Source organism: Delphinapterus leucas, chromosome 3 (assembly GCF_059928025.1).
Source record: "Delphinapterus leucas isolate spDelLeu-1000000601 "Yukka" chromosome 3, BTC_Dleu_Yukka2, whole genome shotgun sequence".
NCBI classification, from domain to species: Eukaryota; Metazoa; Chordata; class Mammalia; order Artiodactyla; family Monodontidae; genus Delphinapterus; species Delphinapterus leucas.
The window spans coordinates 119,926,236-119,942,144 of record NC_143131.1 but is presented as its reverse complement, the minus strand read 5'-3'; the positions used below and the strand labels follow the sequence as shown (position 1 = coordinate 119,942,144).

General features: G+C 40.1%; 1 protein-coding gene across 8 annotated transcripts in view; it reads right to left on the bottom strand.

Moving 5' to 3' along the window:
• The window catches only part of RNF14 (ring finger protein 14), a 40,732-nt gene that overhangs the window by 11,339 nt on the left and 13,484 nt on the right, over positions 1-15,909 (bottom strand). For 7 of the 8 annotated variants that reach the window (XM_022589969.3, XM_022589973.3, XM_089909419.1 and 4 more), the window contains 3 exons: positions 14,628-14,800; positions 13,529-13,659; positions 38-11,325 (listed from right to left, as the gene is read on the bottom strand). In XM_022589969.3, the coding sequence (XP_022445677.1) occupies positions 11,268-11,325; positions 13,529-13,659; positions 14,628-14,800 (362 nt within the window). In that variant the 3' untranslated portion in view covers positions 38-11,267. The remainder of the gene's footprint in view (positions 1-37; positions 11,326-13,528; positions 13,660-14,627; positions 14,801-15,909) is intronic. The other variant, XM_089909421.1, reaches the window with a different exon arrangement.

Sequence of the window (15,909 nt, the reverse complement as noted above, 5' to 3'; positions counted from 1 at the left end):
TTTTGAGAATAGCTAGCGAGCAAAGCTTCATACTCACTCCTCACAGCAGCTCGGCAGGACGTCACAATCATAGCAACTGTTGATCTTCTTCAATCACCCGAGGGGAAAATAATCAAAATATTTCATAAAAATGAAGTGCCTGTGTGAAAAAATGGTAGGAATGAACAGATGAGCAATAAAGTATCCGATTCTGGCTCTACTTGGCGTCCAAATGAAGATATGACTGTTAACTAGAATAAGGCAGATTTGTGACCAGGAGGGATGTATCAACTGCAAGGTATGGAAGACAGGTTTAAGGTTTTTTTTTTAGTTAAAAAAGTCAATATAATGGAACATCTTGGGTCAACGTAACCAACTGAGGTATAAGTAGAAGTTGAAAGAAGGGTTAACTTTTTTAAGAACTGTATTAAGATAATTTACATTCCCATAGAATTCACCTGTTTTAAATATACATTCAATGATTTTTATTAAGTTTATGGAGTTGTACAATTCCTCACCACAGTCCCTCTCTATCATCCCCAAAGCTCCCTACTCCTACCCCAGCCCAGGTGACCACTCATCTACTTTGTCCCTATAGATTTACCTTTGCTGGACATTTCATATATAAATGGAATCATACAGCAGACATCTTTTGGATCTTCCTTGGCTTCTTTCACTAAGCATAATGTTTTTGAGGCTTACCCATATGACACGTAGCAAGCATCCATTCCTTCTTATTGCTGAAGAATATTCCATTGTATGGATATACCACATTTTGTTTATCCGGTAAAGAAGGGATTACATTTTAAGTACATATGTTAATAGGAAAAAAATCATATTAGAACGAAATGAGAAAGGATTTAGTGATGACAGCTAAGCTGGAGATGTCTGTATGAACTCAGGACCTTAAAAAGATCTGTCATGGGAAAAGAATCTTAAAAAGAGTGGATATATGTATATAACTGATTCACTTCACTGTACAGCAGAAAGTAACAACATTAAATCACCTATACGCCAATAAAAATTTAAATAATAATAATGATTTAAAAAAAAAATCTGTCTTTCCCAGGCCAGTTTCCCTGGTGGCCCAACAGCCGTGTCGTCCTGCTACAACCAGCTCTTATGCAGATCAAGTGGGATGTATACTCCTGGGCCAGACTGGGCCTCTGATACCACTCAGGGCTTCTTGGAGAGGAGAAATTATATGTTTTGGGGGCAGGGATCACAGTGGGCCTGGAATATCCTGTTCCCAGAAAACAAGGATGCTTTCAAAAATGTCCGAGGCAGTACTGAGAGGACAAAGCAGCCTGTTTAATGAGACTCCTATTGGCCAGGTTGTGACAGTTTGATCAATAAAGAAATATTAAATACAGCTAAATGAAAGAAGACATACAGATGGCCAAAAAGCACATGTAAAGATGCTCACCACCACTGATTATCAGAGAAATGCAAATCAAAACTACAATATCACCTCACACCAGTCAGAATGGTCATCATCAAAAAGTCTACAAACAGGACTTCCCTGGTGGCGCAGTGGTTAAGAATCTGCCTGCCAATGCAGGGGGCACGGGTTCGAGCTCTGGTCTGGGAAGATCCCACATGCCGTGGAGCAACTAAGCCCGTGCACCACAACTACTGAGCCTGAGCTCTAGAGCCTGTGAGCCACAACTACTGAGCCCACAAGCCACAATTACTGAAGCCCGCGACCCTAGAGCCCGTGCTCCACAACAAGAGAAGCCACCGCAATGAGAAGCCTGCACACCACACGAAGAGTAGCCCCTGCTCACTGCAACTAGAGAAAGCCCACGCACAGCAACAAAGGCCCAACGCAGCCAAAAATAAGTAAAACTAATTTTAAAAAAAAAGTACAAACAATAAATGCTGGAGATGGTGTGGAGAAAAGAGAACCCTCCTACACTGTTGGTGGGAACGTCAATTGGTACAACCACTATAAAGAACAGTATGGAGTTTCCTTAAACTAAAAATAGAACTACCATATGATCCAGCAGTCCCACTCCTGGGCATAATATCTGGAGAAAACCATAATTCGAAAAGATACATGCTCCCCAGTGTTCATTGCAGCACTATTGACAATGGCCAAGACATGGAAGCAACCTAAATGTCCATCGACAGGAATAGATAAAGAAGATGGGTTACATATATACAGTGGAATATTACTCAGCCATAAAAGAACAACAAAATAATGCCATTTTGCAGCAACATGGGTGGACCTAGAGATTATCATACCAAGTGAAGTAAGTCAGACAGAGAAAGACAAATATCAAGATATCACTTATATGTGGAATCTAATTTTTAAAAATGATATAAATGAACTTATTTACAAAACAGAAACAGACTCACAGATTTCAAAACCAAACATTATTATCAAAGGAGAAATGTTGGGGGGAGGGAGAAATTAGGAGCTTGGGATTAACATACACACAGTACTATATATAAAATAGATAACTAACAAGGACCTACTACATAGCACAGGGAACTCTACTCAATATTCTATAATAACCTATATGGGAAAAGCATCTGAAGAAGAACGAATATATGTATATGTATTGATAAAACTGAATCACTTCGCTACACACCTGAAACTAACACAACATTGTAAATAAATCAACTATACTTCAACAAAATTTTAAAAAAATAAATAAATACAGCTAAGTGGAACAAATTGAATCTATCTGTAAAACCCCAAGTGTGACACTCAAAAAGGAAATGGTAACATTAAGTATACATGGAGTTGTATTTCAGGAAGGGTGGATAGAATGTGCTTAAATTTTCATTACATTTAATAAAAACAAGCAGCATGTTGACATAAATGGGTGTCACCTCTCCTATTAAATATGTCTGTTTATAAAGAACAGATGGATACAAGAGTCTAGCCCACTATCTACCCGCCCCTATCTATGGCTTACTCCCTTACTTCCTCAGCTCTTTGCTCAAATGTCATTTATCAGAGAGATCTTCCCTGACCCTCCAATATAAAGTAGCAATCCTGATTCTCTATCCCTCTCTGGGATAGTTTCTGATGCCTCCTTCCTGGGAACTAAAATCCCTACTGTGATGAGATGCTAGTGAAGCATGCATAAGTTTCCAGTAAGACATATTGTGATAGAATCCTGGGTTATGAAACAATGGGTAAATAAAACAACATAGTAATTTGGATCTCAAGGGTGCCCTTAACACCCACTATTTTCCCCTAGTCCATTCGGTCTACTTAGAGAGACCTAATTCATAATGTCTCAAGACTCTAATCCCTTTTCCTCCAGTTCTTCTCTGAGCTGATGACCTTGAAAATAGAAGCAATCGGAAAGAACTTCCACAAGTTCCCACCATCACATACACCCGCCTGCCAGCCCTGCCCTCATCGTTTGCCCTTTTCTTGTCACCCTCTGTGCACTAGATCCCATCTTCCCTTGCCTCCTTGAGGGCATTGCTCCAAGCAAGACTCTCCTCTCGCACCTACAGCATCAAACTCCTTCTTTCCTGGATCACCCCTATCAGAATACAAAGGAAGCTTTAAAAATAAAACTCTTTACCCTGTTTGTCCCCTCCTATAATAGCTTCATTCTCTGATACCCTTTTCAATAAGCAAAATTTCTGGAATTACCTATACTCCGGCTCCAATCTCTCTCCCCCAGTTCTCTCTTTATTCTGGTATTCCCATTATGCACGTTACACACCTTTTGCAATTCTCACAGTTCTTAGATATTCTGTACCTATTTTTCTTTCATTCCTTTTTCTCTTTAAATTTCAGTTTGGGACATTTCAAGATATTGACATATCTTCAAGTGCAAGATTCTTTTCTCAGCTGTGTTCAGTCTACTGATGAGCCCATCAAAAGCATTCATTTCTGTTACAATGTTTTTATTTCTAGCATTTCTTTCAATTCTTAGAGTTTCTTTTGCTTACTCATCTGTTCTTGCATGTTGTCCACTTTTTCTGAGACCTTATCATATTAATCTGGGTTATTTTAAATTCCCATTATGATAACTCGAAAATCTCTGCCATGTCTGAGTTTGGTTCTGATGCTTGCTTTATCTCCTCAGGTTATTTTTTTCCGCCTCTTAGCATCCTTGTAATTTTTTATTGAAAGTTGGACACGAGGTACTGGGTAATAGAAACTGAGATAAATGGGCCATTGATGTGAGGTTTTTTTTTTTGTTTTTTTTTTTTTGTGGTACCCGGGCCTCTCACTGTTGCAGCCTCTCCCATTGCGGAGCACAGGCTCCGGACGCGCAGGCTCAGCGGCCATGGCTCACGGGCCCAGCCGCTCCACGGCATGTGGGACCTTCCCAGACCGGCGCACGAACCCGCGTCCCCTGCATCGGCAGGCGGACTCTCAACCACTGTGCCACCAGGGAAGCCCCTGATGTGAGGTTTTATGTTTATCTGGCTAGCAGCTAGGCTGTGTTTTAATGTCTCCTGTAGGTGTCAGATGCTTCAGTTTTCTTCAGTGTCTTTTGTTTTTGTCTCCCCTGTTGTCTTTGGGTTTCCCTAGAAACTCCTTAAAATAGAGGCTGTGTCTTGCAACTCTTTCAAGAGCTGTAATCCACTGTTATAAGACTGGGGCCCTATAGATGATATAGTATTAGGGAGAAGCATTCTATAATCTTATGGTTAAATCTGCTTTATTTTACTGGGCTAGAATCTCTGGGCTGAGACCTACAGAAGTTCCTTAGCCTTTTTTTCCTCCCCACTTACGTGAGCAAGGAAGGCTAGAGGGGGCTCACACCATCCAAATGCCCTTCCCCTAGATCACAGAAGACTCCAGCAAAGTAATTTTCCTTGAGGGCAGGCTTCTGCCATGGAAGCAAAGCTCTGGGTGTATTTCCAAATGGTTACTCCTCCCACCCCACCCCCATCCCCCGGGGCCACCCGTTCCCCCAACAAGAGGGGATTCCTCTGCCATCTTCACAGTGGGAACATGATCCAGCTCCTGGAGGTAAAACCCACAGAAGCGTGGGGGGCCCCCTAAGGAAAACTCCCAGGAGTTGTCTTGTTCCTGTTTTAAGTTGTAATAATTTGATGCTTGTTACAAATTGCTCCCCAGAGTTTTAAACTCTCAAATGAATCCACACTCAGCGCCCTAGCAATTCATTTAAATCCTAATTATTGCCTCAAGCAACTTCGACTTTGGGTGAGCTGATCTGTATTTTCTGCATTTTCCTGTCTTTCTAGTTTTTGTGGAAGTTTGCCCTGTGACCTCAGTTCTCTGATGGATCGAAGAAAAGCTGATTTTCAGTTTGTTCAGCTTTTTTTTATTGTGAAGATACCCCATTCTTTCTCAAACACACGCCAGATTTTCACCTCCCCCCCAGTGAAACAGCACTCGTCAAGGGCACCAATGACCTCTACACTGATTGCCAAGTCAGTGCTCAGAGCTCCTATTATTTGATCCACTTGAGTACCTGACAAAGCTGACCCCTCCTTCCTTCAAATTTGACATGGCTTCCAGGACATCACACTGTGCTGGTTTTCTTACCTTACTGGCCACTCTCAGTCTCCTTTGCTGGTTCCTCCTCATCACCCTGAATTCTTAGCATTTGCAGTGTCCCAGGGCTCAGTCTTTGGACCTCTTCTCTCTTAAAACTCACTCTCTTGGTAATTTCATCCAGTCTCATGGCTTTAAACACAATCTATACATTGACTCCCATATTTATATCTCCAGCCCGAATCTCTCCCTTGAACCCTGGACTAGAATATCCAACTGCCTACCGAACATCTCCACTGAAATGACTATCAGACATCTCAAACTCATCTGTCCACAACTCAAGTCCTGATCTTCACTGGCAAACCTCTGCTACCTATAAGTTTCTCCATCTCAACTATTCAAAAAGACCTAGAAATCAACTCTGATGCCTCACCTTCTCACATTGTATATCCAATCTATCAGCAAATCCTATTAGTTTTACCTTCAAGGAAGTACAGAATCTGAACATTTGTCAAGACTCCAAGTGCTGGTACACTTGTCCAAGCCATCTGTACTTCTCACCTGAGTCACTGCAGTAGTCTCCTAATTGGTCTGTTTCTGTCCCTGCTCACCCTGCTCCCCTGAAACGTTAAGTCAGACCCTATCACACTTTGCTCAAAAGTCCTCCAACGGCTCCCATCGCAGAGTAGAAGCCAAAGTTCACCCAAGGCCCTATGCAGTCTGTAGCACCACCCACTCCCATCCCACCTCTTAAAATTCTCCCTTCCTCAGCCTGCTTAAGTCCTTACTGGCTACCACACTGTGCCTGGAGCCCTCTAACATGCTCCTACCCCAAGGGCCTTTGCCCCTGCTGTTCCCTCTGCCTCGACTCTCTTCTCACAGGTGTCCACAAGGTTCACTCCCACACTGCCAAGCCTTTGTTCAAGTGCTATGTTGATGAACTCCTCTCCACTCTTTAAGATTCCAACATCACTCTGCTTCCCCTAACACCTTATTCCTTCTCCCAACTTCTCTCTGTGGTGCTTATTTTCTGATAAACCATATGATTTGCTTAGCGTCTGTCTCCTTCCACCAGAATTTAAGTTCTACAAGGGCAGGGAGATTTATACCTGCTTTAATCACTGTTACATTCTCAGCACCTAGAAAAATAGTAAGGCCCACTGTGAGGTGTTCAATAAATATTCGTTAAATGAGTAAATGAATACTAGGAAACACAATAGGTTACAAGAAGTGGAACGGGATCGAAAATAAGATACACAATCACCTTTTAAATTTATATGCATTTAGGTTATATTAATATTAGTTTAGTTTGTTGATTCAATGAAAAAAATTAAAAAGAGCCAAGGAAAAGAAACAACTGTGCTGACTTTCTACTTACCAACTGTGGCATCAGAATCTCACTACATTTTCAATGTGCACAATATTCTCCAAAGCAACCCCTGGCTCTGAGAAATGAGGGACTACTTGGAGTGGTAAATCTTTGGGCTACCTGAATAATTGTGCAAAGAATAGACTATGGGTGCTGAAAGTTGATATTACCATAAACAGCTTTCTGACCACAAACTCTCAACCTGGCCTGCGGGCCGATTTTTTTTTAATGAGCCAAAGTTCATGGAACAGACTATTTGGCTACTCTTACCAGTATGAGAGGGCACCACAGTGTTACAATTCCTTGTCTTACTTAGCAGCTTCAGCTATAACTTAATTTCTTTACTTCAGTGGTTGCAGGCAAGTGCTACTATCAGGAGTGACACTTTAATGTCACATCACAATTGGATGTCAACTACGGTTCAAATAGTTTTAAGTGGCCTTACAGTTTTTGGTAATACTGCTATTCCTGCCTTGCTTGTCTCATTTGATGCTATTCTACCTACCAAGGTGTGTAACAGACTATAATGAAACACAATGAGGAAAATTAAAATCCCAGAAATAAACCTGCTTCTATAACAAAGTACACGCCTGTCATAACCAGTTACTGCATTTATAACATGGGAACTGTTGCCACCTGCTGGTGGTGCTTATATTACAATTAATACTTGGTGGGCTCTCCAAAATTCCAGTCAAAATTTTAAAATTCCCTTCTAAAGCAGGCAACCACATGAATGGCTTTATGATTATCATATTTGATTAACTCCAATTTTTTTTCTCTGAACAAAAAACTAGTAAGTATATTAATGAAATTCTAATGTAAACGAGAACCCTCTACTACTAAAAAATGACTTTGCTGACAATGCTATAGGTCTGGGAGTACGGCTGCCAAGTGTTTTCTCCCTTACCCATCTCCTCAACAGGAAGGGATGTAGCCACTAGATGCTCACTCGTTGGATTCAGTATTTAGCTGAGGTGGCAGGCTAATCCTCTCACACCAGTGCAGAGCCTCCGTGAGTCCAGATGACCCACAAGTATGATCAACTTGTCCAGTGTTTAATGATTTCCTCATGAAGCTGAGCAGAAAAATGACCACAACAGGCACACAGCCTAAACTCCAGAGACAGCCAGTGTTCTCAAAAAAACCTGATTCAAAGCTACAAAAAGACCTCAATCAAAAAAGAATCTCAGGGACTTCCCTGGTGGCGCAGTGGTTAAGAATCCAACTGCCAATGCAGGGGACACGGGTTTGAGCCCTGGTGCAGGAAGATCTCACATGCCGCATAACAGCTAAGCCCGTGCGCCACAACTACTAAGCCTGTACTCTAGAGCCCGCAAGTCACAACTACTGAGCCTACGTGCCACAACTACCGAAGCCCGCGCGCCTAGAGCCTGTGCTCCGCAACAAGAGAAGTCACTGCAATGAGAAGCCCACACACCGCAACGAAGAGTAGCCCCCGCTCGCCACAACTAGAGAAAGCCCACGCGCAGCAACGAAGACCCAACGCAGCCAAAAATAAATAAATAAATAACTTTTTAAAAATTCAAAGGAAATTAACAGCAATTCATAGAATGAAATTTCAAATTTCCAAAAATTATACTCATTAGTGATTAATGTGTGCAAAAAATTTAATTGTGTGCCATTTTGCCCTATCAGATTGGCAAAAATAAGTTAATTTTAAAATAAAACAATAATTTTAAATGCTGGGAGGAAAAAAAGGCCTTCATGAAATGAAGCTAGATACACAAAACTCTTTGTTCTCTCATATACTTTCTTGATAATACCAACATTCCACAAACCTATTTATTTCACAGGTCATATAAGGGGTTACCTCAATCTTCCATTTTACTCAGAGACAGAAGTACTCTACCCAAAACTATACCATCTTAAAATTAGCTCTTAACTCATGCCTCAAAAATAAGCCCTACTGTCTTTGTGAAAATTAAGGGGTGAAGATTTTGTACCTAAGGAAGAAACACTCAGTTGAACAAACAAATCTTTAAGACTAACGACCTGTTGTGTTATTTATTTATTTATTTTATTTATTTATTTTTGGCTGCGTTGGGTCTTCGATGCTGCGTGCAATCTTTCTCTAGTTGCGGCGAGCGGGGGCTACTCTTCGTTGCAGTGCGCGGGCTTCTCATTGCAGTGGCTTCTCTTGTTGCAGAGCATGGGCTCTAGGTGCGCGGGCTTCAGTAGTTGTGGTGAGTGGGCTCAGTAGTTGTGGCTCGCGGGCTCTAGGCTGCAGGCTCAGTAGTTGTGGCTTATGGGCTTAGTTGCTCCGTGGCATGTGGGATCTTCCCGGACCAAGGCTCAAACCCATATCCCCTGCATTGGCAGGCGGATTCTTAACCACTGTGCCACCAGCGAAGCCCACGTGTTTCTTAAAATCATGGAGAAAAACCACGCCATTTGTTTCACGAAACTAAGGCTTCTTTCCTACTTCCAATACATCATCAACATAATGTACAACAGCCTAAAATAAAATAATCTCTAGCAACATCAACTAGCCCATGAACTAATAAAGAGCTTCTGAGTGGCTAGTAGTGAAAGATGAATTGAACTCCTATCCAGTCACTGAGAAGAAGCACTCTTCTCAAGTATGTATTGTATAATTAGTTGTTTTAATTTCCATTTCTTATCTTCAACTTATTCTTTAAGTTAACTTTCGTTCTTATATTAAATGTGCTGAATCGAAGTCCATGTAGTTCAAACAAAATATGGGTTCTAAAATCTAAGTTCAGTCACAAGCGGAGGTGCTGCACTATGACTTTCTTCTGCTCATTTTAAGAATATGTGTTATATACCATATAGTTTTTAAATGTGACCAGTTGCCTTGGTGACAGAGCACAGAGCAGCAACTCTGCTTTAATTATAAGACAATTTTTAAATAATTTTTATTTTTAAGATTAAGCATCCTCATTGACAATCCAGAAACAGTCCGTGCTCTTTGGATACACACACTTAAAATGGTTAAAAGTGATTCACCAATTTTCAATGACAAGGTATGAAAAAAGAACATGTTCACAGCTGCAGAAGAATTCCTCTGTCCTTTTTTTCCAAAAATCTTATTTTGCTACCAAGCCACTCACCAAACCACAAGGAAAGACAATTTTTCAAAAAGCCAGCAAAACCCAGAAACAAGGATCTAGGTATCAAGCCAAAATTATCCCCTGAAACAGCGCTGTTGCCAAAAAAAAAAAAAAAAAAAAAGATAGGAAGACAAATTTCCATAGCTCATTAGAGAAGCCCTTTAAAAAGAATTCAGAAAGTTAGGACTGGAACTATGGTGGTACAGTGTTCAAAACGCAGATAATTAAAGTTCAGCTTGCGGGCTTCCCTGGTAGCGCAGTGGTTGAGAGTCCACCTGCCGATGCAGAGGACACGGGTTCGTGCCCCGGTCTGGGAAGATCCCACATGCCGCGGAGCGGCTGGGCCTGTGAGCCATGGCTGCTGAGCCTGCGCTTCCGGAGCCTGTGCTCCGCAATGGGAGAGGCCACAACAGTGAGAGGCCCGTGTACCGCAAAAAAAAAAAAAAAGAGTTCAGCTTGTTCGTCTTGGGAACATATTAGGCTTTCTCCTATCCCAGCAGAGGAAACAGAAATATGAGCTGCTGGAGCTAATATTAAAATTGTTCTTACCAATGAAAAGCAGGGCAAGAGTCAACAGAAAGAATGCAGAACAGAAGACAAGTCGTTCTGAATCTAGGCTCTACTGCCTAGAAGAAACTGGAAAGTTGAATAGGGCTGAAATTCTTCTGAGCCAGTATCAATAAATTCTAGACTTGGCTCAAAACCAGTGGACTACAGACCACTAATAAATATATCAGGTGACCCACAGTGTTTGTGGTATCAAAAAATATTTTTAAAATTATCTATAAATTTCTATTCTGAAAATCAGATCAAAATGACACTGGGCCATCCAATCAGTTATAGAGTAAAGGGCTTCCTCCAAAGAAAATTTAGCAGAAATTCAGGTTGGAAAGAATGTAACATGGAGTAAATTAACATCAGGCTCTCGGTACAATTTTAATAAGGCTTCTACCCACCCCAGTTGTAAGCAGTACTACTGAGGGAGCTCCCACAGAATGTCTTAGAGGGATGTTTCTCAGAGATAAAAAGGACTAAAAGCTTTACTCTTGACCCCTCTCTCCTTACCTAAAGCTTGGAGAAGAAAATAAATATTTAATTTTTAACTACTAAAAGCTTTCGGCACATTGTAATACTAATATTTTCTAGTTTTCACTTTTGGAACCTTTGGCTTAATATTTCCTCAATCATGTTGCAATGAAAAATGTCTGAATGTGCCTTAATCAGTAGTACCACATGAAAATATCAAACTTGTTCTTCCATATCTTCTACATAGGAAGAGGGAATCAATGGTACCCTAAATATCCTGCGAAGTTACTCTGTATACTTGACAAAAGATTAGGGCAAACCATTCCACTTCCATATCTTGAGCAGCAGAAGTTAACTAGTCTTCAAACTCATCTTCCCAAATAACTCCATTAGCATCCACAGCATGGAACAACCTGGAAGCATAAAATAAGGTACATTTTAATACACCTGATAGAAACTGAATATAATTTCTTTCCTTTTCTCAAATATACTTTCTGTACTCTTCTGATAACATCTTTGTATATCTTTTCCTCTCCTTTAATCATTCCACTGGCGAGGGCTGAAATATGGGTCCCTTAAAGTTTATAGGAACAGGCCTCTTAAGGATCCAGACAACTCTCTAGGACCAAGCATAAACAGTAATGGGAGATGGGTATCACAAAACTGATACTAAATGTGTACAATATGTGGAATAAGCCAAGACTGGAAAATTCAGGTAGTCTAGAAGCTGAACTCATTCAAAACACTATAACTTTATTACACGCTAATCACTCCATCCTCTCCATCTTCACTGTCCTTGCACTCTCCATCTATAGAGTATTTTTCAGTTGCCAATTTCTTTTCCTCCCCTTATGTTACTTAAAATTTATGCAATTTTCAACACTATATTTCCAATGGTTCATGGGAAGAGACTGTTTCTTCGACTTATCTTATAGTTTCATAACACCAATGATTGATTGTAGGTATTCCACAAATGTCTATTAACAAAGATTATCAGCTGATGCTGAAATTGGAGCTGGTGGAGAGCAAGATATTCACATTGTGCCAAGGAATCACCCCACAGATCACTTACTAATAACAAAAAGAGAAACCTTACCTTTACAGTGGAACAAATGATAGAACTGAGCATCATACTAACAGTGAGACAGCCTGACTTTATGGATCTGATGTGGTACGACATGAAGTACATCACCCCTTATTAAGTATTCTTGTCAAAAATGTTACTCTAAATCTAGTCAAACTCCAGTCTAGAGCTAACTTCCACTTCACAGGCAATAGAGAGGATAGAGAAACAAACTCAAAGGTACCATGGAGAGGGCTTCCCTGGTGGCACAGTGGTTGAGAGTCCGCCTGCCGATGCAGGGGACACAGGTTCGTGCCCCAGTCCGGGAGGATCCCACATGACGCGGAGCGGCTGGGCCCATGAGCCATGGCCACTAAGCCTGCACATCCGGAGCCTGTGCTCCGCAATGGGAGAGGCCACAACAGCGAGAGGCCCGCGTACCGAAAAAAAAACAAAAAACAAAAAACAAACAAAAAAAAAGGTACCATGGAGAAACAAAACTCCAGAAGGTAAGAAGTTATACAGGACAACAGCCTGGACTCCTCAAAAAGTCAATGCTCCCCGCAACACAAACAAACAAACAAAAAGAAGGTGGGCAAAACTTTTCTCCATTAAGAAACTAAAGAGACAGAACCAAATAAAGTGATTGAACTTGATTAGATCCTGGTATAATAAAACAGCTTCAAGAGATATTTTTAGGGATAGTTGATAAGTCTTAAATATTTTATTATATGATAGTATGCCATTGTTGTTAAATTTTTTGCAGTACTGTCGTTATATAGAAGACTTTTCTTATCGTAGGAAAGACATGTGAAAGCATATAGAGGGACTTCCCTGGTGGCACAGTGGTTAAGAATCCACCTGCCGATGCAGGGGACACGGGTTTGAGCCTTGGTCCAGGAAGATCCCACATGCCGCGGAGCAACTAAGTCTGTGTGCCACATCTACTGGGCCTGAGCTCTAGAGCCCATGAGCCACAACTACTGAGCCCACGCGCCACAACTACTGAAGCATATGTGCCTAGAGCCTATACTCCGCAACAAGAGAAGCCACCGCAATGAGAAGCCCGCGCACCGCAACCAAGAGTAGTCCCCGCTCACTGCAACTACAGAAAGCCTGCGCGCATAAATGAAGACCCAACGCAGCCAAAGATAAATAAATTAATTAATTAAAGAAAAAAAAGCATATAGACATGAAGCATCATATTTCCAACTTAGGGTCAAGTAGTTCAGCAATAAATTTAGAAAACAAATATGGCAAAATATTACCAATTGTTCATTTTGGTGGAAGGTATCCTTCCTATTAATCATAGTCCTATCTTTTCTGTATGTTTGAAAATTTTCACTAAAAAAGTTGAGGAGGATAATAAATAAAAGAAAATCCCCAGATAGTATATTTTCATCATAAAACTCATTTTCAAGAAAATTCATACATGGGGGAAAATATATGAGAATTCTCTAAATAAGCAAAGTACTGAAGTAAAACTTTCTGGGCTTATGGTCCGCAAACCAAGTACCCAAAACTGCTGAGACTAGGAGTCTGTGTGTACGTACCGGTTAAAACATGGGGAAACAGGATCAGTGAAATGTTTATAAGGGTTTGCTCTGGAGAGAGAACCCATGCAAATCCAGCAGAAATACTGCATACAGCCGGTACATGTCATCTTGTTACATCCATCTAATTTCTGGTGGGAAAGACAGAGAAAAATATCAAGGCTACAAAAGCAAAAGAGAAATGCACATGACAAAATGATTTGGTACAACATTCTCCTTGTCTTCTCCCTTTTCTAATGCAGGGTGGAGATATACAGGTAACACACAATGATAACTATGAATGCCTAACTCGCTTGCATTACAAGTAAAATACAGAAAACACTTAGCAGGTGTTCCTACAATTAGATACTTAGCAAAACCTCTTCTGATAAACAGTAAATACAAACCAAACATGTATAAGTGAAACATACAGTTAGATTAATATTAAAATGTTTGGATTTAATATGTGGGATTTAAACTTTTTACATAAATCTAAGTAAACATTTGGTACCAAGTCCCCCATTCTATAAGAGCTGAGGCATGTCAGAAGTGGTTAAATAGAAGGCCAGTTTCCTTAATGGAGTAACTGGGGCATCACCACAAGGGTCAGCTCAGATATGATGGACTGGAACAACAGAATCAAATGCAAAGACATATTTCAATTTTGAAACATATTAAGATTTTGTCAAGAAGCAGTAGATGTATCTATCTATCTTGACTCAGATGTCTCCATTTCATAAGCAGGCACTTGTAAAACAGCTATTAAATTCCAGGGTATATAGTTCGGAGGAGAAGTCAGGCTTGATTCTTTTTTAGTCACGTAGATGAGTTAAGAGTTGACTGTAGCTCGAGTATGGCCTCTTTATAACCCACTCAATTTTGAGGTGGATATAATGTGAGAACAACTGTCACCGTATGAAAGCACTTTGAAATGGGAAGCCTACATACATTTTAGGTCAATAACAATATTTAGTAGTAAATTTACATCTTCCAAGTTAAGAAAGTTTAATAAATACCAAAATGTGTTTTCTTAATTAGGCACAAAATTAAAAGGCTTCTTGAGGAAATCGTAACATGCTTGCAATTAGGTTTGCCGCCATGTCTGTCCCCAAACCTTTACCTCAATGGGAGTCCCACAACATGGGCAGCTCTTTGAGTTCTTTTCTAGCCACTCCTTACTTTCCATCTCTTCCAGTGCCTTCTGAATCACCCTCTTACCATACCTCTGTTCCAAAAATCTTTTATTGGCCTCATCTGCTTGCAGGTACTCATTTCGTAAGTCCATTAATTTCTCTAGAAAGTGAAATGGAAAATTAACTTTTATACAACTTGTAATGCTGATTAAAAACCATTAAAATTGGCCATAACCTTTGACTACTCAATAATGCTATTCCTGGGATTTTAATCATAAGGAATTAATCCAAAGTAAAGTTACATATAAAAATGGCAAACGAATTAAATGTCCAAGGGAATAATTATGTGTGGAGCCACTTAAGATATAATATTTAGTTATTAAAACTTATAATTAGGATGGCTACAACTCAGTTAAAATACTCATTATGGAGTTCAGAAAAAAGCATATTTAGGTTGTAACTAGGTAAAAATTACACATGCATGAAAGACAAAGAACAGACGGGAATCCTCCAAGTAGAAAAGCTGGACTTGTTAAAGGTGACAGAATAACAGCTTATCTTTTTCCTTTGCTTTTAACTTATTAATGTTGATATTTTTGTGCAACTAGTACAACTAGTAGTACAGTTTAAGACTGACTTATCTAAATGACACAAAGGTTGAAACAGACGCTGATTTTCTACTAAATCAGCATCATTCACCATTTGATAACAACAGGCCTACCAAATTAAACAAGAGCACCAGGGCAAAGACCAGCTATTCAATTCTGTATATAAAAAGAAGCCAGTGAATAAAGTTTACCACCCACAGGAAATGAATAGTCCCTCCTGTCAACTTTTCCCCTTAATACTCTTCAGTCTGGTTTCTACTGCTTTATCACTTAACTCAAATGGAATGGGCAGCCATTCCCAAAGGCTTTAGTTGTAGACAAGGCTTTTGCTCATAATTCTATTACCTTAATTTTTCAACACAATTAATTAAAGACCTCTCTCAACAATGTTCTAGCTATGTTATTAATTTACTTTCCTCACATTATTTAGAGGTGGACATCTTCCCTCTAAACGCAGTGGACATCTTCAGGGGCAGAATTCTATCTGCACTTTTGCTTCACTTGTGAATCCTTTCTCTGTGTTGTTCATTCCCATGACTCCGTCACTTCTACTTAGATGTAGCAGACATGTATTTTTTTATCCTGTCACTTTTATCTCCTCTACTAATTCAAAACGTTTTTGTGTTCCTAGACATCTTAAGCACAAAGGTTGCTGCTCTAA